The sequence below is a fragment of the Miscanthus floridulus genome, chromosome 12 (genome assembly GCF_019320115.1).
Source record: "Miscanthus floridulus cultivar M001 chromosome 12, ASM1932011v1, whole genome shotgun sequence".
Lineage (NCBI taxonomy): Eukaryota > Viridiplantae > Streptophyta > Magnoliopsida > Poales > Poaceae > Miscanthus > Miscanthus floridulus.
In genome coordinates, this window is record NC_089591.1 from 59602576 (window position 1) to 59625724 (window position 23149).

Here is a 23149-nt window from a genome sequence, read left to right on the forward strand (position 1 = left end):
TGTGGAGATCATTGTCCTAATGAGTTTGGAGTGTATAGATGACACGAAACAATTACATTTTAAAGGAAATACATCCTCTCTTCGGTGCTGCAGAAGCATCTTCAACCATGAGTTCGCCATGGTTATCCATTGCGCCGAAAAGAAATATTTCCCTTCTATTATTCCATGGCTTCTTCTTTATCTTATGTCTCCTGACCATGTAAACCTTTATTTTGATTCTTTATTTAATATATAATATAACCAGTAGGGCTCCTCCTAATTTCCTTTTTCCAAAAAAAAGAGAGGTGATATTCAACAGTGATATCTGAATCCAAACCCATCACGATATGGGGCTCCTATATATTTCCCTTTCCCACTTCTCATTCTCCTGTCGCACTCCTAATTTTTCCATTAACCAAACGCCACCTGACCCAAGCATGTACATACAGTATCAGCAAGCAGCAACAATGGCGCGATAAAAGAATTGCGTTGTCCATGGTCAAGGCCTCGTTCGTTTCGTTGAAAAATTTAGTTAAAATATTGTTTCAACTAATTTATTATAAAAAAATTATTATTTTAACTTAAAAAATAAATTAAAAAATACGAATCAGAAGAGAACCGAATATGCCCAACTCAAAGCCGTGTACAGAACTGTTAATTAATCGCCTATCCAAGCGCAGCAGCAGCAGCCACCTTGATTCCAGCTCACGCTCCACTCCCCCATCCCAATCCACCTATTCCCAACTTCCCATCCCCTCGGCACCGGCCCGACGCCCGGAGCCTCCTGCCGCATTTTTCAGACTGGTCTGTTTCGTGACGTCCCAGCCTCCAGGAGAAGAGAACCCCCGCGCCCCTTGGGCATCGTCGCTGTCGAGCCCGGGATACTGGCCGCGACGGAGCGGTCAGAAGCAGCGGCGGCCGGCGCGGTTTCGGTTTCTTGGCTGGCCCGAGTTGTTCGATTCCTCTCCTGATTTGTGGTGCGTGCGTATATTCCGTATTCATCCCCGTCTCGGTTCATTGTCCGGGCTTCTTCTTTGTTATACGTACAATTCTGATTCGATTCTTCTCGACTTTCTTTCCGTTCTCTATTATTGATTTGATTAGGAAAAGTGGTTCTAGTACAGAGTTGTCTGGAGGCTCCGTCACTGTCCCTTCGCCCTCTGTCTCCTCACGCTCTGATGGAGCGGAGTGATTGCTCGCCGGCGGACGCCACCGTTGGAGGCAGCTGCTAATCGCCGGGTCCGGTGGCCGCGTTGCAGCGCCGGGGAGTCTCTTGTTGTGCTGCAGCGGATTGTCGCGGCCTGCACGCGGTGAGGCCGGCATCCCTCTTCGGAAGGCGTGCTCGGGTGGGGCCAGCCCAACCGCCGTTCGTGCGCTAGCGTTCCTCGCTCAGGTGAATCGGGCGGCTGGTCTTCTTGTTCAAACTTGAATCGTTCCTTCAGGATTGCTGTCTGGATCGTTCTTGATTTGCTCTATAATAATTCCGCGAAATTTTGAGCTTGGATTTCCCAATTTGGTATATTTCTTGTTACCTGCTGCTGGTTGTAGTTGTAGGTGCTGATACTGTTTCATCTTCCTCATCTGTAGCAAGTTTCAATCGTTGAGACGCACTCCTAACAGTGCTCCCATCATCCTGGAGCTGGTGTTACCTTTAGCCCGTCGTGCAAGAATTTACCCATCTCGGGCTCTTGATTTCCTGCTTTGAAAGGCTTAATCAATACTATATTTCATCTGGCCATGAAACTTGTAGCCGATCGATGGAGCTGTAGTGATTCTGGTCAATTGATACGGATTCCTAGTTCTTCGGGAAACTTTAAGTGCTCTTTTATAGGTATTTATATTAAACTAATTATTAATTGCAGAGTAGTAGTATGTACTAGCAGCTGGATTTCTTTTCACTACTGAGCACCCTTTCCATGTCATTTTCTTGATTACCTTTTATGATGGTAGATTCCATGTCTCATGCTCCCATCCCCATTTATTTAACTTGTTTGCTTACTTTTGCCGTTCCCTTGTTTATTGCCACATGATTGATGCTTGTTTCGTCACATGGCCAGTAATATGCTACACTTAGGATATGTACCCTGTATCATTCTTTAATGGTTCCTTGGTCTGCTGCATTTGTAGGCTCATAACTTCTTTATGGTATGGTAGTATCTGCCTAGAAAGTGGAGAGATAAGATACATAGTGGAAGATGAGATCAGTTGTTCGGTCACTTCGCCAGCTCCGCCGTTTTGCCCAGCACCATGCAGAGAGGCACTCACAAGCAACCAGATTGTTCGGGCAGCAGAATGCTTTAATCATGTGCGGTTCGACATCCCGTTCACTGAGCATGTTACGTCGTAATGGTGAAATTAGCAGATTTGCAAGCCCTGGCGTGGAGTTGATGAGGTCCATGTTCTCCACTGTAGCAGTTGATTCGATCAAAGGTTTACTTCTCATTTCTCTTTTACTTGTGGTGATTTCTATCTTCTTTTTTGGGGGCCATTTGAATCAACCTATTTGCTTTCTTGAACTTTGCTGTAGATGTTGGAAGAGGTGGTCCGATGGTGGAATATGAGAGGAGAATAGCATCAGGAGAGCTAGTAGATGGTGATAGCTTTCAGGTGTTGTTTCCTTCTGGAATTTGACCAAAGAACATTTCTTGGATAGCTTCCAATCAATGCTATGGTAAAAAGTTTTCCGACCTTTTTACTGGTTCATACAGGTTGATACAATTCAACAATTACAAAGGCTCTATGAGGAGTTGATTGAGAATGAAGAAGACTGCCAGCTGGATAGATATAAATCATCTGAGAAATCAGGACGGTAAGAGCAGTTTCAGTGCACTAAGGTGACATATTTTGTATATTGTTATTATCTTAACCTTAGTCTTTTTTTTTTGGAAAAAAATAACCTTAGTCTTTGATATTGAAGGAGTCGATGGCTATGGTCCCGTCTCATTACTCAGCCTTCTACCTATGCTCCAGTTAAGGGCCTTTACCTCTATGGCGGTGTTGGTACAGGGAAGACAATGCTTATGGACTTGTTCTATGAACAGCTGTAAGTCTCTCAGTTCTAGCCTTTTAGGATAAGATCTCCGTCACACCACTTTGTGATAACAATGTTATGAATCGTGAATTTGTAACCTTCCTCGTTATTCCTAGTCCATCACAAAGTAGTTGTGAATATGTTAATACTCTTCTGGTGTATCAGAACTGTTATGGCAACTATTCACATTCTAAGTGTCAATATTCTTTCTTTGTCATTCTTTTTAGATCATGCACAATTGTGAATTAACAGAACACATTATAAAGATAACGAATGCATTCGTATTATCTATTGTTGTCAAATTTTTTGAAGACCAGTGGCATGTAATCAGAAGATGGTAGCTGGCTATCAAAAGGAAAATGGCCTCCTTTTTCAACAACAACAACAACAAAGCCTTTAAGTCACAAACAAGTTGGGGTAGGCTAGAGTTGAAACCCAGCAGAAGCAATCAAGATTCAGGCACGTGAATAGCTGTTCTCCAAGCACTCCTATCTAAGGCTAAATCTTTAGGTATATTCCATCCTTTCAAGTCTCCTTTTATTGCCTCTACCCAAGTTAACTTCGGTCTTCCTCTGCCTCTCTTCACGTTACTATCCTGGCTTAGGATTCCACTACGCACCGGTGCCTCTAGAGGTCTCCGTTGGACATGTCCAAACCATCTCAACCGGTGTTGGACAAGCTTTTCTTCAATTGGTGCTATCCCTAATCCATCACGTATATCATCGTTCCGAACTCGATCCCTTCTTGTATGACCGCAAATCCAACGCAACAAACGCATTTCCGCGACACTTATCTGTTGAACATGTCGTCTTTTCGTAGGCCAACATTCTGCACCATACAACATAGCAGGTCTAATCGCCGTCCTATAAAACTTGCCTTTTAGCTTCTGTGGTATCCTTTTGTCACATAGGACACCAGATGCTTGGCGCCACTTCATCCACCCTGCTTTGATTCTATGGCTAACATCTTCATCAATATCCCCGTCTCTCTGTAGCATTGATCCTAAATATTGAAAGGTATCATTCCTAGGCACTACTTGACCTTCCAAATTAATATCTTCCTCCTCCCGAGTAGTAGTGCCGAAGTCATATCTCATATACTCAGTTTTAGTTCTACTGAGTCTAAAGCCTTAGGACTCCAAAGTCTCCCGTCATAACTCCAGTTTCTGATTCAATTAATCTAATTTTAACTGGTTGCTCTCATACTCTCACCTAATAGGCTAATATTCAATTTTCTAGACAGTTGACTTGTACTCTGAAAACTTGGCACATTGACATTTTTTTTTATCTATGAGGAGATTTAGGAATTTAGCAGTTCGACAATTGTAGTTTTATCTGTAATTCCTTGTCACTGGGTGCTACATACACAGAGATACAACAACTACCCTATATTTTGAGAATTCTCAATGCTAAACATGTTCATCTGCTTAGGTCAATCATGTTAGATAAAATGTCAGCCAAAAATTCGTTTGTATTAAGTATGTTTGTTTTGTTCACATATAAGCTATACCTCAATTTATTGCATTATTAGTAACACAACTGCACAAGCCATATAGAAGAAATAGAGTTGAAATCAGAAATAGTTCACTGTGAGTTGCATTCTTAGGCACTTCACGTGGCGATGAAACCATTGATCCTTGCTCATTGCAGAATTAAGTACACTTCTTAATTAGGAAATTCCCTTGCCTATATTTCTTGAAATATGAATTGGTCTTGGTCAATGAAGCTAGATTGATTACCATGACCTGTACCAGGAATAACCTTCTGCAGCCTGTTGGTTAAAAGCTTTTTCAGAATCTAAGAGCAAAACTAGGCTAAGAAATTGGCTTGAAATCATTCAATTTGATTATAGTACAATAAATCTTAGCCATTAAGGTAATGACTGAATCATTAGTGGAAATTTGTGATGCTTTCCAATTTTGGGATTGATCAGCAGTTTATAAATCTTCCCTGATTACATCCAGCACTGTCTGTAGAACACACAAAATTTATGCGATGTTGGGCTATGCGAATGTATGGACTCCCAGGATAAATGGCTTAGATGAAAGATAAGCAAATAACCAAAATTTTTGCATGATGTCTTCGCAGTTCTCCAATTTTTAGTTGGAACCTGTAGTGCCTGTGACCAACAGAAATCCTGTCATATTTCTCTTGTTGATGGAAAAACTAGATGGAAAGAATGAAATGCTGGCATATCTTTCTTGTCATTTTATACATTCAGAAAGGTAATTTTGTTCCAAATAATGTTGAAATAACAGAGTTTCATACACATCTCATGGCTGTACAATAATATTTAGACAAAATGTTGGTACTTGCGTGCATTCTTCACTTCAGATAACTGATGTTATTTTGTCTTGGCAGGCCATCTAATTGGAGAAAAAAACGTATTCACTTTCACGATTTCATGTTGAATGTACATAGTCGTCTTCAGGTAATGTTTATATGTGCAAACTGCCTTCAGAAGTACCCTGTTCCAAGCTTCAGGAAGATATGATAATTGTTGTCATGACACTTGTTTGTATCCAGATGCATAAAGGTGTTTCAGATCCTCTTGATGTTGTAGCAGCTGAGATTTCAGATGAGGCCATTATATTATGTCTTGATGAGTTTATGGTATAATACTTTTCTGAGGTTAAATCTTCCGCCCTCCTTATATATATGTTTGTAAGTAACAAGCCCAACTATACTGCACAGGTAACTGATGTTGCTGATGCTATGATTCTGAACCGGCTGTTCAGACAATTGTTCAGCAAAGGCGTTGTATGTGGCTACCATTTTCTTCCATTTTCTTATGAGACTAAAATACTCAGGTTACATATACAATGCATCAACTTTTGACATGGATTTATTTGCATGTTTTGTGCTCAGATTCTTTTTTCGACTTCTAACCGTGCTCCAGATAAGCTTTATGAAGGTGGCTTACAACGGGACCTTTTCTTGCCATTTATTGACACCTTGAAAGTATGAGTTGTTTTACATTTATCAATTTCTCTGCATGGTCAATTAAGCAAGTATGTTGGTTTTTACTTTTGTGGACCATTTCAGGAAAGGTGCATCGTGCACCCCATTGGATCTGCAGTGGACTATCGTCAACTGGGTTCTGTATGTTACCAACTTCTGCAAGCTAGTAGTCCTTGGTTTCTTCCCCCTTTCCTTCTCTGACATCTTTGAACTGATGTCTGAGCAGGCTGAACAAGGTTTCTATTTTGTCGGAAAACATTACAGTACGCTTCTGAAACAGAAGCTCCAGTCTTTAATTGGAGATGAGGAACCCAGCCCACAAACTGTTGAAGTAATTATGGGAAGGAAACTACAGGTACGGTAGAAGTATTCAAAAACAGCCCACTAAAACACATTATTTTTTATTACTTAACCATGACTTTGCAGGTATCCCTGGGAGCAAATGGTTGTGCATATTTTCCTTTTGAAGATCTTTGTGATAGACCTTTAGGTGCAGCAGATTACTTTGGACTCTTTAGTAAGTATATTGCTGCCTGATTATTTTGGACTTGACATAACCTGTTAACTGATAACCAATTGTTGACTTACAGAAAAATTTCACACCCTGGCACTTGACGGTGTTCCAAAGTTTGGGTCTAGTAACAGAACAGCAGCTTATCGGTTCGTCACACTGATTGATGTATGGTCCTTGTTTTCTCTCACTTTATTATGTTTAAGTTTGTCTCAGCCTCACTATGTGCAGACAACCATTTGTTGTGTTTTTGAACTCAAGACACCTTAAAATTCAACATTTAGTGTGGTTGCCTTACGGAGGTTCTATCATAGATTAGATCTGATTACATGCAGTAGTCCCTCATACTTAAAAATTGGATACTTGAATGTAAACAGAAATGTTTTTTCCTTCAATCTGAATTCTAAAACTCTCCACCAATAGATTTTGCATACTACACCCTACATTTTTGTTATCTTGAAATATTGAATGATTTTTTAGGTTATGTACGAGAACAAAGCAAGGCTGTTATGTACAGCCGAGGCTGGACCAGTAGGACTGTTTGAGAATATCGTGACTGTTGCTGAAGCACAGAAGGTTTCACCAAGATATTCGCGCTCACAGAAAAGTGACGACCCTGACTTATGTGTGGACAATGAACTTGGATTTGCCAAGGATCGAACGATTAGCAGGTAACTGGAAATGTGTGCATGCTGATGTACGTAGATTTCAGATTAGTGCTCTGCCTGCCATGTGGAATCACAAATCACAATCAACCCTTGAGGCCCGTATTTTACTGGTGCCTTCTGTTTTGGCTTGTGCTTTTACAGGTTGACAGAGATCAACAGCAGAGAATATTTGGAGGACTTCGAAATGAGATTGAGGCAACAGCAGCAGCTGCCCTTGCAAGGTCTAGATAATAATGGTGGTGATGTTGTACTAGCATAATAAGCAGAAGGCTTCTGCGCCTCATATTTGAAATTCTTGTATTCGCACCCACCTGGCTTACATAGGCAACTGGAGAAGCTATGCTTTTCCAACAGTGATGCATGTAAATGTGCAATAAAGCTATGTAAGGGTATTTTGCTAATAGGTGAGTGATCTCTAAAATGGCTCAATCTACAGGGGAAAATTTCATATTGAAAATTTTGTTGTATCACATATTTCCATACCTTTAGAGAGACCTGAAGCTCAAAAACAGCATGAATTCACTGCATAAAGCCATATAATAATAGGCTAAAAGTTTTCACTGAACTTTGTGAATTGGAGAAAAATGCTAACAACTGTTCATGTTTTTCTATTGTATTTTAGCTTGTCTGACATGCTTGACGTAGTAGGGAAGCTTTGGTTATTTTTGTTGAGTCATGTCTGGAGCAGATCTGCTGCATTTTCCAAGTAAACCTTTCTTTTTCAAGGACTGTAATGCACAAAACAAGTATCTCAAGAATGCATGACGACGCCAGTATAAGAAAATAAGGGTGATTGATGCCTAGTAATTCTTCTGTGTGATAACTGTTAAGAAATACATTCTTTCTAGAATCATCATTTTTTTTTATTTTTATAAAGAATCAACAAAGCTAAAAAAAAATAAGGTCATGAGCTCTGCCCTGTCTTTCTTGTGTCTGATCCTGTTGCCAGTGATTTGCCGAACCTCGGTGGAGCCATCCTCAGCGTGATGGACAGTCACAAGATGCAACTCTTTTTGTGTTCCGGTAGCTGTCTTATTGGATTTAAGGGTTAATTCTTACATGAGGTAAATAACTTAATTTTGTGGCTGCTAGGATTATCCACTAGCTACACTATTGTTTTGGTATTTTGATTGATCTGAGGCTGCTAACGAAAGCTATCTGGTATAAGCCCCCATCTGTGGTGATAGATGCATTGTTAAAGACTAGTTCATCTGAAATCAGTCAGTCATGTTTAAAGGATAAAATAAAAACCCACAGCCTTGCAACATTATGCATTGTTAGTGTGTCGTTTCTGTATTCCACGGAATTTTGAATATCTAATTATCACTGCATGTTGTCTGGTATTTCTAGCTCTGTTATTATGACTTTTAGCGTTACATGATGTTAATAGTTTGAGTTAGTTGAACAGTTCATCGGTATTGTGCAATCTCTTAATAAGATATGGTATCGGACACTGAGATATGGGAATACATTTCTGCTTATGTTTTATAACAGTTAGAGCACATTATCTGATTGTTCAGGCTTATGTTTTATCTTTATCCTACTACGATTTGAGTTTTTTTTTTTTTTTTGAAAGATCCGACCATGTCAGTATGTATTAATAAGAACGAAGCAGTTTTACAGCTGTGCGCGCAAGGCGATTACATCAATGTGGAATACTCGCTGAGATGTAAAATCTCTAAAGGTTCAGAGGCTTTTGCCCCTGGTAGCTTCCACATTTTGCCCTCATCCCCCAACATCAGGAGTAAGGCGTCTACTGTCTTTTCACGGCATTCAAAAATTCGATCATTAAGCACTACGTTTTCTGGGGTTTAAACCACTTAGCAGATAGCACCCATGAAGGACCTTTTTTGTGGGGGGGGGGGGAGGGGGGGGGGGGGGGGGGGGGGGGGGGTGGATTACGCTACACGATAATTGTAGCCACAAATAGATGTTACTACTACATGAATTGTTGGCTTGTCTGGTTGTCTTCGGTGACTGCAGTCCTCAGGAATCGGTAGCTATACGCTGCAAGCCCCACAGCGGCACAAGAGGAGGAAGAGGTGGCTACAGGGTGGGTCTTGTGACGCTTGTTGCACGTAAGAGGGAGAAGGACAAACAGTTCCATGGAACCTTGCATCAGTTTCTCCATTGGATTGATTGATTTTCCCGTTTTGTGGGTACAGATTTGCAGTGGTACATCGACACAACGCAATTGCATTACCTACACTACACGTGCCCAGTTGCTGCTAGCCAACCAGAACGCGATCTACCACTTGGGCAGCAGCTTTGGATCATCGGTGAGCTAGCCGGAGGAGCGTGCGGCCGGCAGGGCCTGGCCCCGGAGGAAATGATAGAGCATGGCGAGCGAGCGGTCCGGCGCGAAGAGCGGCACCTGGTGCCCCGCGCCGCGCACCGTCACCAGCGTCAGCCCCTCCTCGTACTCCACCGCCCACCCGGCCACCTGCTGCCGGTAGTACCACGCCCGCCACCCGCCCCACTCCGGCGCGGCCACACTGCCTGCCGAAGCAGAAGCGGCCGCCCTCTGCCGCCGCGGCCGCGGCCGCAGCCCCATCGTGTTGATGCTGTACCGCGTCGACGTCACCGGCACCCGCCCGTCCGTGTCGCCGCTGCATGCAACGTGACATGCCATCGGGGGGTTTCAGCTCAGCATCGTCAGGGATAATAAAATAAGGCTGGATGGAAATTGCTCACAAGTGGAGGAGTACCTGTAGACCCAGATGCGTAGCCCGGCGCCCATGAGCTTCTTGAGGATGGGCAGCACGGTGGCCGGCGAGTCGTTCCATTTCCTTATGACCTCACTGCAGCACAAACACGGAATGATCGAGTAAACAACCATCTTCCATCGCAGTTACGTTCCGTCAGAGTGGACGCTGAAACCGTGCAGCTGCAGCCTCGCACGCAGCAGAGGAAAATACGCAGCCTGTTCGGTTGGCTAGTTCGTATCGTTGCTGGTTCGTGAAGAAGTACTGCTGGCTGATTTGTATGAGAGAAAAATACTGTTCTAGGCTGATTTGTACGAGAGAAAAATACTGTTCTGGCTGACGGTGTTGAGGCTTCATCCCAGCGGGAGCCGGGGACCGGGCCGTGCGACGCAGAGGCGCAGAACAGTCAATGCGCACGCAAGTTGCCCAGATCTGAGGAGGAACGGGCCGGTGGTGGCAGATGGAAGAGTAATTGGGGACGACGACGAGCGTACGGAGCACGTGCACACGCGCTGCAAGGGTCCATGGCTGGCACTGGCAGTATATATGCAGAGAGAAGAGAAGCAGTAACTGCGGAGTGCTGACCTGCAGGGCGAGTACGGGTAGGGCAGGCCCGTCCGGTTGGCGTGCAGCGCGCGCTGCACGTCCCCGCGGTTGAAGTACTTGGTCACGTAGGCCTCCGTGCACGGGTCGTATCCTGCCGGCACACGCTTCATCAGCCTGTGCCACTCCTCCTGCCGGTGTCCCGTACGTTACCCCAGGCGGACGAGAGGGGAACAGAAACAGTCATTCAGTCGCATGCCAGTGGGCATTCACAGACGACGACAGAGAGAGCAGCTAGCGCCGCGTGCGAATTCGTACATGCTTGGAGAGGAGGCGCGGCGCCGCGACGAGCCTCGCCGGCCGCCGCGTGGCGCCGGTGGAGGAGACGTTGTTCAGCAGCAGGCACGTCGGCGTGTAGATGCTGTAGATGTCGATGTCGTCGTAGGCGCCCAGGAAGGCGCGGAGCGCCGGGGAGCAGCCCTTGCCGGGCCGGCCGCCGTCGGCCTCCTCCTTGAAGGAGTCGCACTCCCGCCGCACCGCCGAGTAGAGCTCGTCCGAGATGATGGCGTGGCTCCACGCGTACTCCACCATGCCCAGCTGGTCCGTCGCGTCGTTCAGCACCGCGTTCCCGATCTGCAATGCAAGTGGGGGGAAAAAATCTTTTTTTTTGAATCAGGGGAAAAAAAAACTTGACAGCTGCAGAGATGGTTTTTGCTTTTCTTTCTCAGAGACCAGAGCAGCGCACGATGCAATGCAGCAGCATGCAACATCCAGCATGCGTGAAACTGTTACTGCATGCCACGACCCAGGTAAAAGGGGTTTGTTTGCCACAAACCGCGCCTTTTACCGTGTTGGTTATTGGATGTTTAATAAAAACAAAAAAAAAAACTGAGTAAAGCGGTAAAGCTCGCAGGGCGGGGTATATCCTGATGTCCGCCATCTACTTTTACTAGTAAGGCGCAGCACCGACTCATTTCACTCTCTTTTCCTTTCCTTGTTCGCTTTATATCTTTCTAGAACACTAGCTAATGCCTGTTTTGCTGCGTCAAAGCTGGTTGCCTGGAACCAAGCAAAGCAACAGGCATGCATGATGGATTGATGGCAACTTGGCAAGCGTAAGAGGTCTCTCAACTTCCTTTGTTACACACACTGATGTTGTGAGTGAGGCATGCTTACCATGAAGCCTTTGATGCTGATGGCCCTGTCCCTGCTCGCGCCTTTGTTCCTTTCGTAGATGAGCTCCGCGAGCTGTGGGACGTAGTGCCCTACAAAAGCGTAACACGGCAGATGCAGCGGCCGTTCATTCGCAGATCACGATATATGCAGCTTTATTTAAGAAAACAGAGCAGAGGTTTGGCACGTATGATGAAGAGGCTTGTTACCGGCGTAGCTCTCTCCGGCGATGTAGAAGTCGCGGCCCTTGAACTCGGGGAACTTGTCGAGCCAGGTGAGGAGGAAGCTGTACGAGTCCTGCGCCGTGACGCGGTCGCCCAGCCGCCGCAGGTCCGACGTCCGGTTCGTGTACGAGAACCCCACGCCCACCGGCGCTTCCAGGAACAGCAGGTTCACGGCTGAAAGCCCCATTGCCAATCCAACGCGCAAGCGCAACCACACAGATTTCAGTTCGTGGAGAAAGTAAAATTCAGAGTTTCAGAGAGCAAGTACTAGCAGAGCTGAAGAATAATGTCTGTGCTTTGGTTGAACTGCTGCTTGCCTTTGTTCCATGCGTAGGCGTTGCGCGTGAGGTTCGTGCCGTAGCCCCTCACCAGGAACGGGCCCAGCTCCTGGGCGGCTCCGTAGGCCACAGACGAGCACCCAGGCCCTGCATGCAATGGCAAAGTCGCGTAGAGGGATGGTTCCATGTGAGTACTTGTATTTTCCACCAGGGACATGTTTAGGCCGGATTCGGCGTACTGTAGCTATACTGTAGCGTTTGTTTTATTTGCTAATAATTGTTCAATCATTGATTAATTAGGCTTAAAATGTTCGTCTCGTAAAGTACAACCAAACTGTATAATTAGTTTTTGATTTCGTCAACATTTAGTACTCTATGCATATACTGCAAATTTAATGTGACGGAGAATCTTCTTTTTTCGTAGTGCCAAATTCATGAAACCTGGGGAACTAAACATGGCCCAGTTCCACTCAGTCCGTCAGTCGGCACAGACATGGAGCCATCCCTCTACACTACTCCTACGTAGGAGTACACTCAAATCGCCTAGTACTAGAGCAGTAGAGGGATGGCATCCATTTCAAATCGGTCGTCAGTAGGCACAGGAATTTTCGATTATTACACGCACTGCTACAGTACGTTTCAGATCGAGTGCTTTGCCACTCGGCAGCAGCCTTATCCGTTCTCCATTGGCCGCTAGTACTGCAGTTCTCAGATGGCCTATGGGAATTGTTAACAGGCTACTCCTACTAGTATGCGTAGGCTTTCTAAGTACTGTCTATATCGAGTAGCAGTAGCAAAAAAAAAATAACCGAGGGCTTGCTGGAGAAAAGAGGGAAAAAGAAATGCAAAGGTGAGGACAGAGTGGAAAGCAGGATGAGAGACGGCTGATTTGTCAAGCAGAAAGGCCTCTCTGCCCTTCCCTGGTGGTCAAAGCGTCAAAGACTCGTACTTCCATGTAATTAAATAAGTAATTCCTTTCACCTTTCCTCCACTGGCACTAAGCCCTTTTTAGTTCGTGAAATTTGGATTTTGGGACTACTGTAGCACATTCATTTTTATTTGGCAAATAGTGTCCAAACATTGACTAATTAGGCTTAAAACGTTCGTCTCGCAATTTTCCACCAAACTGTGCAATTAGTTTTTCTTTTCGTCTACATTTAATGCTCCATGCACGGGCCGCAAACATTCGATGTGACAGGTACTGTAGCAACTTTTTGGATTTTGGGGTCAAACTAAACAAGGGCTAAATATCTTTGAAGGACCGTTCGCTTCCTCCGGAACGATCGGCAGGAAGAATTACGGCTGGAATCGTTAGTCAATTTACATAAGCTTTCATTAACCGGAACCAACTCTGGTGTCAAACTGCCTCAAACCAACGGGCCCTTACTAAGAAAAAAGAAATCAGTGAAGTCTGAAGATACTACATGCAACTCTGACCGACTGGATACTGATACGCGTGAAGCGTCATGACAAAAGAGTACTTGCTCCTCTCTGACCATATTTGGATTCTCCAGTTTGGTTTCAAACGAACACATGCTCACATACTCTGGTACTCACGCCCATGTCCATGTTATAATAGAAGGCCTGTTTGTTTCGGCTGAAACGATAGTGGATTATTTATTACGGGTCGATTTGGTGTGAAAGAAAAATATTGTTCTACTTTATAATCCATAATCGTATATATAAGCCCAGCTGAACAGGCTGATAATCTATCTAGGATAGGATATTAGGATTACCGCTCATAATCTCTCTTTTATCTTTGGTGCCGGTGCTGGTGGTGCTCCATAATGGTAAAGGACAAGCGAAAGAGAAAGGACAATATCTGGTCGCCTGATCGTTAACAGTGTCACCGGTGCGGCACCGCAGTACAGCTGTGCAGGGCGAGAAACTGCATCGCACTCGCTATGTCCCTCCACTCCAGCTTTGTCCCTGTCGCCGGCCGGCCGGAGCGGCCTTTCTCTTCCGGGACCAGGGCGCAGGATCTGCCCCCGCTTGTACGCCGGCCTCGAGCCTTCTTTTGCCCTTTCGCAGCGTCTTTTTCCTGCGCCGGGAGGGAAGAAGGGCTTCGCTCTGCTCACTGCTGTAGTAAAGATCTGAACGCGTGCTCTCGCCTCCTCAGACATCCTCCCTCCTCTCTGGATTCTGGTGCTTTGCTTTGGGGAGCTTTTGCAGCACTGTGACCACACGGGCCACGGCCTGTGCTTTCCGACTTGCCGACGCATTTTTTGTGGGTGGAAAGAGGTAATGCAAGCACAATATCGATGCGTCTACGATTTTCACTAGGATTCGTCCCATCTACCGCCATATTCGGCAACGGCTATTTATCCTTTTATAAACGTTGCAAACTGGAGGCAAAAGAGCATGCAACGAAATGTAGGCAAATCCGCAAACAAAGAAGCATTCGTTCGGAATGCCGCTATATAATGGTCTGGAAGATGAGAAGCAGATTCGAAAAAATCAGAAATGGACAGCAGTCACGGGACCTACAGAGCTACGAGAATGAAACAACCCGAGTGGCTCAGAAACAGTTCGTACCTCCGTTGAGCCAGAGCAAGAGCGGCTTCTTGTCCGGCTCCCGCTCCGCCTCGAAGAACCAGTAGAAGAGCGCCTTGCCGCCGCCGCCCGAGGCGACGTCGACGTAGCCGGCGTAATGGCTGAACGCGACGGCCGGCTGCCCGGGCAGCCCGGTCACCAGGTCGGCCTCCGGCCTCGGGCTCATGCTCCTCCGGGGCGCGCCGCTCACCGCCGCCAACGCCGACACCGTTGCCAGCGCGAGCATGAGCAATGCCGTGGCCATAGCCGCCACAGCCATGGTCGTCCCTGTTCGCAGGCGCGGCGTGTGGTGGGTGGGGGCGTGGCAGCGTTCCCTGCACAACTGCGCGTTTGGGGCAGAGCCGTGGTGAGACGGGGAGGGAAGGGCGGTTTAAAAACAGAGGAGGACGGGGAATAAAGTGGAGGTGAGGGGGTTGGCAGTAAATGTTTCATTTTTAGTGCCGTAGTGGGGCAGTTAAGAAATTAATTTGCTAACTGCAGAGTCGTGCCACAGTAGGTTTTTTTTTTTTGGCAACATTCAAAGTTTGATTCCTACAACTGCATGTCAGAGTAATTGTTTATGTGAACTTTTTTATCTCCATGGTTCTATCATGTGACCAATAGGATAGGCTGTTCGGCTGGCCTGAAAAAAAAGACAAAAATACTGTTCTAGTTGGTTTGTTGTGAGAGAAAAATATTATTTCGACTGAAAGATACTGTTCAAATGAACGGTGACTGCGTGAATGGGCTAACCAGCCCCCGCCAGCCAGCCGGACAGCCTCTCCGAGGGGGATTGCTGAATGGTTTTGAGCATTTCGAGGCTTTTTTTTAGCGTGACTCCTTACATTCTTGTTACTTTGAGAAATATATAACGTGGATCGACCGAAAACTCATCCTTAACGAGCATATAATTAGTATAAACCATGCAAGATGGAGCTATCTCATTAAATTCATAAATAAACATATGACTCACTACTTCATCAGCCTGTTCGCTGGTTAGTTTCTGGGCTGATAAGCCCGGCTGGTGCTGATTTGTTGTGAGAGAAAAACACTGTTGGCTGCCTGATAAGTCCTGGCTGAAACCAACAAACGAACAGGCTGCATATAAGATAAGATGATTCATCAAACAAAATACCCATAAGAGTTTGGGTTCAAAACTTGGGACTAGAGTAGTACGGTTATCCGTGTGAGGTTCCTTCCTCCTTGAGCCAATGTTGTTAGCAGTCATGATACGTGAGGACAGGGTAGATAGCAAGGTGACGGGACAATGTTGGCAATTTGAGATGATGGCCATTGAAGACAGTTAGAAATTAGAAGTCGGAATAGGGGCGCCACCTCTAACGAGTAAGTGTGGTGGAGGATGGGGAGCTTTTTTTCCCACGAGCAACTAGAAACGTTTGACATTCTTGATCTACCACAAAAAATGTTGTGGCGCCTAAAGTGTCTTCCCTAACTTTTCTTAGAACATGGCTGCCACTATCATCAGATTTGGCATAACAATAGCTAATTAATGGATGAAAAGACAACTTTGCCCTTGGCTAAGGTCATGTTGCAAACTTTCGTCATTTCTTGGCTTGCCACTTCGATATCACCTACTCTCTCATCGACACAAAGGTGGATAGGCCTGCCCCATCAGCCTCACTCTCCTCTCTTTCATCCAACTAGAACTGTGTTGCACATCTCCCTCCCTCTTCTGCTTGATAGCACATCTCGCTCACGTTGGTGCCAAGTGCCCCATGAGCCTGCAACATCCCGACCAAACCTCACACCACCCCGTGCCAAGTTCATGCCATCGCCTCTCTCCCAACCCTCTTTACCGTGCTAGCACCCGATTCTCTCCTCTCTCTCCTTATCGTCCTCTTCTCTCAAATAGGATGCTATGGTGATAGCTTGTGAGTGCAGCGAGGTGAGTGTGTGAGACACATAGGGACATAGGATGTTAGTAAAAACTAGACCTTGGGTCCTATAAGGACCCGTTGGAAACCGAGAGCTCATATCGGAGATCTGATATTTACTAGATATTTTTATGGGGGTTGATTTGATGCCTTTTGAACCGCGTTTTTTGATATCTGGTATGGCAGACACCAACACAACAGCGGCTAGTTTTGGGGTATTAGGTATTTATAGCCCCTTGCCAAAGAAGCTCTCTCCTCCCCCCTCCATAAGGCTTGTGCAATTTGTGAAAAATCAAGAGACTTGGGGTTGAGAGATTGGGTGATCAGAAGCAAAAGAGAGCAATCCCATCTTTAAGCACTTGTGGACTTTGTTAAGTGATTCATGAAGAATTTGTTACTCTTGGAGATGAAGTCTCATAGTCGCCTTGCCGGTGCGCTCCCAAGTTTGTAGTGAGCCATGGGAAATTTGTGAAGGTTTTGATTTCGTCTTTGCACAATTAATGGAGACCAAAGTTGACCTTTTGTGGGTCCTTTGGTGAGGGTAAGTGGTTGAAAGAAATCTGGCTTCCTTAAGAACTCCTCAACGAAGGCACAAGATTCATGAAGGTGAATCCTAACTTCGACAAACAAACCATGTGTCTTCTTTACTTATTCTTGTGTTCTTGTTGTGTAAATTGAGTTTTGGGCGATTTTCCTCAACCCACTTGTTTTTGTGTTTATGGTTATAGGTTTTGATAGGAATCATCTTATTACATCTCCAACAAACCTTGGTAACAAGAAGAATCGATTAAATAGACGTCATCGCTCTTAATTTGTGTTCTTTGTGTTACCGACCTGGTCGGATAATGTTTTTGTAAGTTTCATAATTTCAGGAACATCTATTCACTCTCTCTATGCGATATCTCAATTCTTTCATTAGATCTAGAGAAAGGTAAAAAATGACACGTTAGATGCCACAACTTTTTTATGGCACATCTAGAATTTCAAACTTTGTAGTGGTTCATGGTTATTCTGTGAGTTGTTAATGAGGAAGGAAAATCTGAGAGACAAGATGAATGAGAAGAATGGCCAACAATTGAAGAAAACGTCACACTTTTGAAGTTAAATCCCGTGGTCCAAAATTTAGGAAATGGAAGGAGCAAAATATCCTGAGGCCTTGTTTGGATACTCTCGTATTCACCTCAATCCACATGTGTTGAGATGGATTGGGATATAAATTAGTTTAAATTTCATTCCAATACACCCCACACATGTGGATTGAGATAGATTTGAGGGTATCCAAACAAGGCCTGAATAGGACCGTGGAGATTGAGCAATTGAGCTTTCCTACATGACAAAATGGCAACTGATCTAGCGATTCAAATGTTCTCACAATGCAATCCAACCAATTGCTGCAATCATAGTGCTCTGTTTAATCCAACTGTTTCACCCAATGCAAAAAAAATCTAGCAGACAGTGCAAAAATTAGCTGCCAATATAAGTATTTGACAAATATCGCATGGTTCACAACTTCACATCAATAAATTAGTCCATCTAAGAAGTGATGTTCACACACTGGAAACGCAGGAGCAGAGAGACGCACACACTACACTCACTTATACTATTTCGCTGCATAGGCACAGAGGTACAGAAGCATGGTCCAGACCAAGGGCGGACCCAGGGGGGCTCCCCACATCACAACAATTTTTTTTGCTTAGTATATATTTTGATGTTATATTTTTATATATTAGAAAGATATGATAAGTTTTTTTGTCATATGTATTTCTTTATGCTTTTTTATAACAAAATAATAGAAAATACAATTAGAATAGAACATTTTGATTTTAAACTTGTTTGTCTACCATATTATGACACATTTAATGAAATTTTAGATTTTACTAAATATGTACTTACATTTTATTATATTTTATATTTTACTTTATACGTACTTGACCAGTAATAACAATTTCATAAGACGAATAACATTGTTAAATTATCAAATACTTAAATAAATTTAGAAAAATAGGAGTAGTTGCATTGTTGACTAACTTAGGGGTCAGATTTCACAAAAAAAACTAAACGAAAGAGCTACGCTCAATTCATATATGTTGAAACTTTTTGCTAGGCCTCCTATGTATGATTCCTGCCACTGTCGAGGGCACTCATATTTCCTTTCGATAGACGGTCATGGAGGCATATAGATTTAGATGCAGAGCATTTGGAGATGAACATGTGACAGTTCGTGTACGAGAAGATCCGGAGGAATGTGGTACATATCCTCCGCACAATCTAACCACAACTCGTTTGACTTCATTTGAGCACTACCTGCATAATGTCAAATGGCATAGTCCAAGTCCTACTACTTAGGTTAAGCTCTCAATCCATGCCTAGCTGCATAATGTGATAGCTCAAACGCACTGTCCGAACTAAGAGACCAAAGTTGCTCGTCGAGAAATCCTTGCTGCTCCGAGACAAATCAGCGTTCAGTACTTGAAAGCTCTAGTTTGGTTTTGGTAAATTGATAAAATCTTAAGTTCTAACCCTTCGCTTTAAGTGATCATGAGATAGGTTAGTACTAATCTAAGCGGTGGAGCAAGTGAATGATGATCATGAAGATGGTGAGGCCATGGTGATGATCAAGTGCTTAAGGCTTGGAAAAGAAGAAAGAAAAAAACAAAATGGGCTCAAGGCAAAGGTATATTGGATAGGGCCATTTTGTTTTGGTGATTGAGACACTTAGAGAGTGTGATCACATTTAGGATAGATAGTTGTACTATTAAGAGGGGTAAAACTCGTCGTGAAATACGGTTATCAAAGTGCCACTGCATGTTCTAACTCATTGCATATGCATTTAGATTCTAGTGAGTGCTAACACCCTTAAAAATATTTGTGAAAAGCTGCTAACACACGTGGACAAGGTGATACACTTGGTGGTTAGCACATTTGAGCAAGGGTGGAGAAGTTTGAGAAGTGGAGGATCTGTCCTGGGGTGACCGGACGCTGCTTTGACAACGACCAGACTCAGGCAGCTGTGTCCAGTCAGTTACTCGCAGTGAAGAGCGCTCTCGGTCCTATGACCGGACACTAGCAAAGAGGAAGGACCGGACGCGCAGGGGGTACGTCCAGTTGTAGGTGACGTATACTGACGTAACGGCGCTGGGGTTGGTGCGCAGAGCCAGAGAGGATCGGACGCACAGGCACGTCCGGTCATGCGTGAATGGAGGTGTTCGATCGTCAAAAATCCTCTCTGCATGCTTTCTGGAGTCGACCTGACTCTGCGGTGGCACAGCGCCAGGTGGCTTAGCGGCGCATCCGGTCTTAGCGTGCAGGTAACACGGGCGCGTGTGATCGAAAATTGCGGAGGTGCGTCCAGTTGCTCCTTGTCGCATCCGTTGCAACATAAACGTTGGCGCGTGACTGAGTTGACCATCAGAATTGAGCGATCAACGTTGAACGCGGGGGACATGTGGACGGCATCCATCGACTAGACGTTGGGTGGCCTACGTTCGGTCGCCCCAAAACCAGTACAGTGAGGGAGCCAACGGCTCTATTTGTTGGGGCTCCCTATATAAACGTGGTAACAGGCTTGGGCTCACCCTCTTGGCCATTTCTATTGAGAATACATCATAGTGAGCCTAGCCATTCCTCTCTCACTCATCTAGATTGATTGATTCATCATTTGGTGAGATTGGAGAGCATCCAAGTGCATTGCTTTGAGTGATTATATCTAGAGGCACTTGGTGATTGTGTTTCGCTGTAGATTTCGCTTGTTACTCTTGGTGGTTGCCGCCACCTAGACAGCTTGGTGCAGCGAGGATCGTCGAGCTGAGGAAGGTGATTGTCTCCGGCTTCGATCGTGGTGATTGTGAAGGGTTCTTGACCTTTCCCCAGTGGAGAGTCAAAAGACACTCTAGTGGATTGCTCATAGCTTGTGGATCCCCATCTTATGTTGGTTGCGCGGCATCTGATTGCGGGTTAGGCGTATGATGCCTATTAGCGCGTGAACCTTCAAGTGTGTGAATCTCTACAACGAGGACGTAGCTTGCTAGCAAGCAAGTAAACCTGAGGGATAAATCATTGTGTCATCATTGTCTCTGAGATTCTCATTGTGGTTGATTGTAGTATAAACCTCACTACCTCTCTTGTATTTACTTTCTTAGTGTAGCTATGCTCTTTAGTGTAACTAGTTTTGAGAGCTAGCTTGTGTCTTGTTAGTTTGGTTAGTGAGGCTCTTTAGTTAGTCTTTGAGAGCTCACTAACTTAGAGTAGTGACCTAGCCATTGTGTGAATTAGAGATCATAATCAATAGAGTTGTGGATATGTGGCTTGTATTTTTAGTAGGCTAGCGCAACACTCGCTTCGCTCTATAATTATCTAACCACTTGGCCTAAGTGTTGTTGTAGAATTTTTTATAGGCTATTCATTCCCTCTAGCCATTAGGACCTTTCAGTACTTCTATTACCAAGGAGACAAAGACTTCCAACAATGTCACTATGCAAACCCGCTTTCTGATCGTCATAGCCTCAATGAGACAACAACACCTTTCCTGCTACTTTCCTCTGACAAGAAGGCATTCAAGTTGACCTCCTCAAGGAGTTTCTTCCTCGCCGCCTCCACTCCTCGGCTGCACGCAAACCGGTCTTGGGCTTGTTCAGGCACGGATGCAGCGGCCATCGGGCTAGTGGAGCCCCTTCAAATTTTAGGCATAGATGTATAAGGTAGGGTGGGCTGAGGTTTGTTGGAGGTAGAAGATAATTTGTTTTGCTAATTGGGCCAACAATCTATCATGGGCCTGTACTGACCGAACTTCGCATCCAATTCCTGGGGGCTCCGACGATGCTTAAACGCTTCAAATCTCCTGAACAAAGATTGTTGAGAAGACAAGAATGTTATGAACCTCCACTACCAAATGTACAGGAGCATTTGATACAAATTGGGGAAAATTAGAGGGAATCTAGATAGGGAAAGCAGGTATGAGAGGGAGGTCAAGCAAGAATAGCAGGAAAGGACTCTAGACTGGAGGTGGAAGACGACTCGTCAGGTTCTGTTCGATAACTCTCCACGATGGTTGCTCGATGTCTTATTTCTCTCGTTCTGTCCCGGCGATGGTAGCTTGGAAGCCCAACCAATGGCCCAGCTTGGAAGCCTGTTTCTGGCCCATTCCATGACAAAGAGTAAGTAAACCATGAGTACGATGACAGCATGTCACTGGTGGAACCAGGCCCCCCCAAACACACACACCAAGCACACTGAATTTTTTAAATACCTATAAAAAATTCAATTGCATAGCTAAAAAAATATTATTTCATTCTTTTTTTATGATAAATATTGTGTTTTTCATTATGAGTAGTAAATATATATATATAAACGTTGAAAAGTTGTTAAGACGTACATTTGTTGTCCATATTTATCAATGTTTACGAGATGCCATTGTATTGTCCACCCCCTTATCAAAAGTTCTGGTTCCACCACCGCATGCTGTTAGTATGATTGAAATGTCTACCTGGATACTTCCTCCCAGAGTCCTACCTTGCCGAGCGCGTTGGCGAGCCTGTAGGTCTCGTCCATGCTCTCTTATGTTGTAGAACAGCTACGTCTCTTCATCGCTAAAGGGTTTTTGTGAGGAGCTCTGCGCTGCCCAAGGTCCATTTCGAGGAGGATTTGCTTGACCCGGAAGTAGCTCTTGGCCTCTGCATGATGAGAAGAGAATACCTATTAGGTTTCACACTCGAGCTGAAGAGACCTGGTGCGTAGTAATAGGAAAATGATAAAAAACTTCGACACCAGGCAGAGGGCACGCGTGTCGGTTACTAAGGCCTCGTTTGGCTTACCCCCATATTCAACTTGTTCGGCTTTTTTTTTAGCCGAAACAGTATTTTTCTCTCACAACAATTCAGGCAGAACAATATTTTTCAGTTAGTTTCAGCCAAGATTCAGCAAGCCGAACGAGGCCTAAACATGCAAGTCAGAGTCTGAACTGGTTTTACCATGAGCTCCTAAGTTTTAGAACATGTCTATAATCTGGACACGGAAAGTGTTTGCTGCAGTTTCTGCCATAAAGCCTTCAAATAATAATATTGATTAGCACGGCGTTCTCACCTTGCCCGGAATATTTTTAAGAAGGCTTTTCAAAAGGTGCCTTCAGATTTCAGTACACCCTCAAATGCTACTGAAGGCACCTCTGAGAAACACATTCAAACTATGTCATCAAGTCAGAGTTAGCTAGCAGTATAAAAATCAACCGTGCAATCAGTTCCGAAACATTGAAATAATGCACCGTTCAATTTCAATGTTTGCAAACAAGCACAATCGAATCCTCTTTTTCTGCTTTTGTCTTTGGTTTGATCTGTTTGGTGTTTCTACGGTGGCTGTAAGGTGGCAAACCTATGCAGAAATGCTGTGATGTACGGCCCGTTCGGCTTACTCTATATTCGACTCGTTCAGCTTCTTTTTCAGCCGAAACAATGTTTTTCTCTCACAACAATTCAGCTAGAACCGTGTTTTTCAGCCAGTTTCAGCCAAAATTCGGGACCATAAGCTGGCTGACCCCACAGTCCACAGCATGAAACATTTTAAGCTTTCAACAAAAGATAGCTAATAACTAAATTGGTCTTTGGTCTAATCGAAGACAGCTGTGATACTCTGTTTATATAAATACTTAAACACTATTC

The 23149-nt window shown here is 44.5% G+C and overlaps 2 protein-coding genes across 6 annotated transcripts; one reads left to right on the top strand and one right to left on the bottom strand.

Annotated features, from left to right (window-relative positions):
• Positions 1–672: 672 nt before the first annotated feature.
• Positions 673–7711, top strand: LOC136496867 (uncharacterized). Of its 5 annotated transcripts, XM_066492632.1 has the most exons (17): positions 673–956; positions 1084–1372; positions 1567–1810; positions 2107–2409; positions 2507–2586; positions 2688–2788; positions 2897–3022; positions 5371–5440; positions 5536–5622; positions 5704–5769; positions 5878–5970; positions 6055–6111; positions 6197–6325; positions 6397–6487; positions 6561–6649; positions 6962–7152; positions 7291–7711. In XM_066492632.1, exons 4-17 carry the CDS (start codon positions 2175–2177, stop codon positions 7406–7408), a joined length of 1533 nt encoding a protein of 510 aa, XP_066348729.1. In that variant the 5' UTR covers positions 673–956; positions 1084–1372; positions 1567–1810; positions 2107–2174; the 3' UTR covers positions 7409–7711. The 5 variants fall into 5 exon arrangements, with proteins under 5 accessions (XP_066348729.1, XP_066348728.1, XP_066348730.1 ...); XM_066492631.1 differs by lacking the exon at positions 1567–1810 and having other exon boundaries at positions 674–956; positions 7291–7710; XM_066492633.1 differs by lacking the exon at positions 1567–1810 and having other exon boundaries at positions 674–956; positions 1099–1372; positions 7291–7710.
• Positions 7712–9250: 1539 nt separating this feature from the next.
• On the bottom strand, positions 9251–14988 carry LOC136496509 (serine carboxypeptidase-like 35). The gene is made up of 8 exons (XM_066492205.1): positions 14608–14988; positions 12112–12219; positions 11780–11968; positions 11574–11662; positions 10716–11030; positions 10440–10588; positions 9858–9950; positions 9251–9758 (listed from the first exon to the last, which is right to left on the bottom strand). Exons 1-8 carry the CDS (start codon positions 14882–14884, stop codon positions 9434–9436), a joined length of 1545 nt encoding a protein of 514 aa, XP_066348302.1. The 5' UTR covers positions 14885–14988; the 3' UTR covers positions 9251–9433.
• Positions 14989–23149: the final 8161 nt, after the last annotated feature.

Excerpts from the sequence above, each read along its gene's own strand:
- LOC136496867 (XM_066492632.1), top strand. The coding sequence starts at position 2,175 with ATGAGATCAGTTGTTCGGTCACTTCGCCAGCTCCGCCGTTTTGCCCAG. Across the intron at positions 2,587-2,687 it reads TAGATGGTGATAGCTTTCAG|GTTGATACAATTCAACAATT; the intron begins GTGTTGTTTCCT and ends TGGTTCATACAG. Across the intron at positions 5,623-5,703 it reads TATGTCTTGATGAGTTTATG|GTAACTGATGTTGCTGATGC; the intron begins GTATAATACTTT and ends TATACTGCACAG.
- LOC136496509 (XM_066492205.1), bottom strand. The coding sequence starts at position 14,884 with ATGGCTGTGGCGGCTATGGCCACGGCATTGCTCATGCTCGCGCTGGCA. Across the intron at positions 12,220-14,607 it reads CTTGCTCTGGCTCAACGGAG|GGCCTGGGTGCTCGTCTGTG; the intron begins GTACGAACTGTT and ends CATTGCATGCAG. Across the intron at positions 9,759-9,857 it reads CTACGCATCTGGGTCTACAG|CGGCGACACGGACGGGCGGG; the intron begins GTACTCCTCCAC and ends CGTTGCATGCAG.